The sequence below is a fragment of the Penaeus monodon genome, chromosome 22, assembly GCF_015228065.2.
Source record: "Penaeus monodon isolate SGIC_2016 chromosome 22, NSTDA_Pmon_1, whole genome shotgun sequence".
Classification (NCBI taxonomy): Eukaryota; Metazoa; Arthropoda; class Malacostraca; order Decapoda; family Penaeidae; genus Penaeus; species Penaeus monodon.
Window position 1 is genome coordinate 6,475,597 of NC_051407.1, and position 1,125 is coordinate 6,476,721.

General features: G+C 50.6%; 1 protein-coding gene across 1 annotated transcript in view; it reads left to right on the forward strand.

Annotated features, from left to right (window-relative positions):
* Positions 1-1,119, forward strand: part of LOC119587486 — a 1,441-nt gene extending 322 nt beyond the window's left edge. The window contains exon 2 of the mRNA XM_037936213.1: positions 11-1,119. Coding sequence (XP_037792141.1) covers positions 11-1,024 — 1,014 coding nt within the window. The 3' untranslated portion in view covers positions 1,025-1,119. The remainder of the gene's footprint in view (positions 1-10) is intronic.
* The last annotated feature ends 6 nt before the right edge of the window (positions 1,120-1,125 follow it).

The window sequence follows — 1,125 nt, forward strand, 5'->3', positions numbered from 1 at the left end:
TTTGTTTCAGATTATTGCTTGTGCCATCGGACTTGCTGCGGCTTCCAGCCTCCAAGGTTATAGCCTGCCAGGACTAGGAAGTAGAGGGTTCAGCCATGGTCATTCGGGAACATTTAGACAGGGGACCTTTGATCATGGAAGTACATCCTTTGGCCAGGGAATTTCGTCGGGAAGTACTTCCTTTGGCCAGGGAATTTCGTCGGGAAGTACATCCTTTGGCCAGGGAATTTCGTCGGGAAGTACTTCCTTTGGCCAGGGAATTTCGTCGGGAAGCACTTCCTTTGGACAGGGAATTTCGTCTGGCATTTCCTTTGGAACTTCATCTGGAACGACCTTAGGTCACGGAACATCTTCAGGACTAACCTTTGGAATAAATCAGGGTCCTTGCGGAGGTGGACAGGTGCGCCACGTGGATGGAAGGTGTGTGACGCCTCGTGTGAACCGTCGCGTCTTTCTCTACGACGTTCCTTCCAACGTCCAGACAAGCGGACCTGTCAACATCCCTGAACCTCGTGTGGAGACTAATGTCATTTTGATCCGCACGCCCGAAGGAGGCCTTGGGCCGCAACCCGTGGTCATTCCTCCGCCTAGGCAGGAACACGTGGTGTACGTTCTGAACAAGCAGAGCAGCCAAGACCAGCGTGTGATCGAGGTACCGTCTTCTGGCCCTTCAACCCCTGAAGTTTACTTCGTCAACTACGCAGACGGAGAGAACCCAACACTTCCAAGTGGGGTGGACCTCCAAACTGCTCTTCAGTCAGCAAGCCAAGGCGCAGGTCAAACCGTCGGCTCAGTAAGCTCGTCAGGCCATTCCAGCTCTTTCAGCGGCAGTCAGTCCTTTGGCTCAGGAAGCCAGGTGTTTGATTCAGGCTCATCCTCTGTTAGCCATGATTCAGGCTCATCCTTTGTTAGCCATGATTCAGGCTCATCCTTTGTTAGCCATGGTTCAGGATCATCATCTGTTAGCCAAGGTTCAGGCTCATCCTTTGTTAACCAGCCCTCTGGCTTGTATGCACAGCCTTGATTATGCAGGGTGCCTTAAGTAACTGCAACTGTTCAGCTGATTCTATCATAATGTGTATTTGAATATTAATTGATTTTTTGTTATTTCGTTGAGTTTATTCC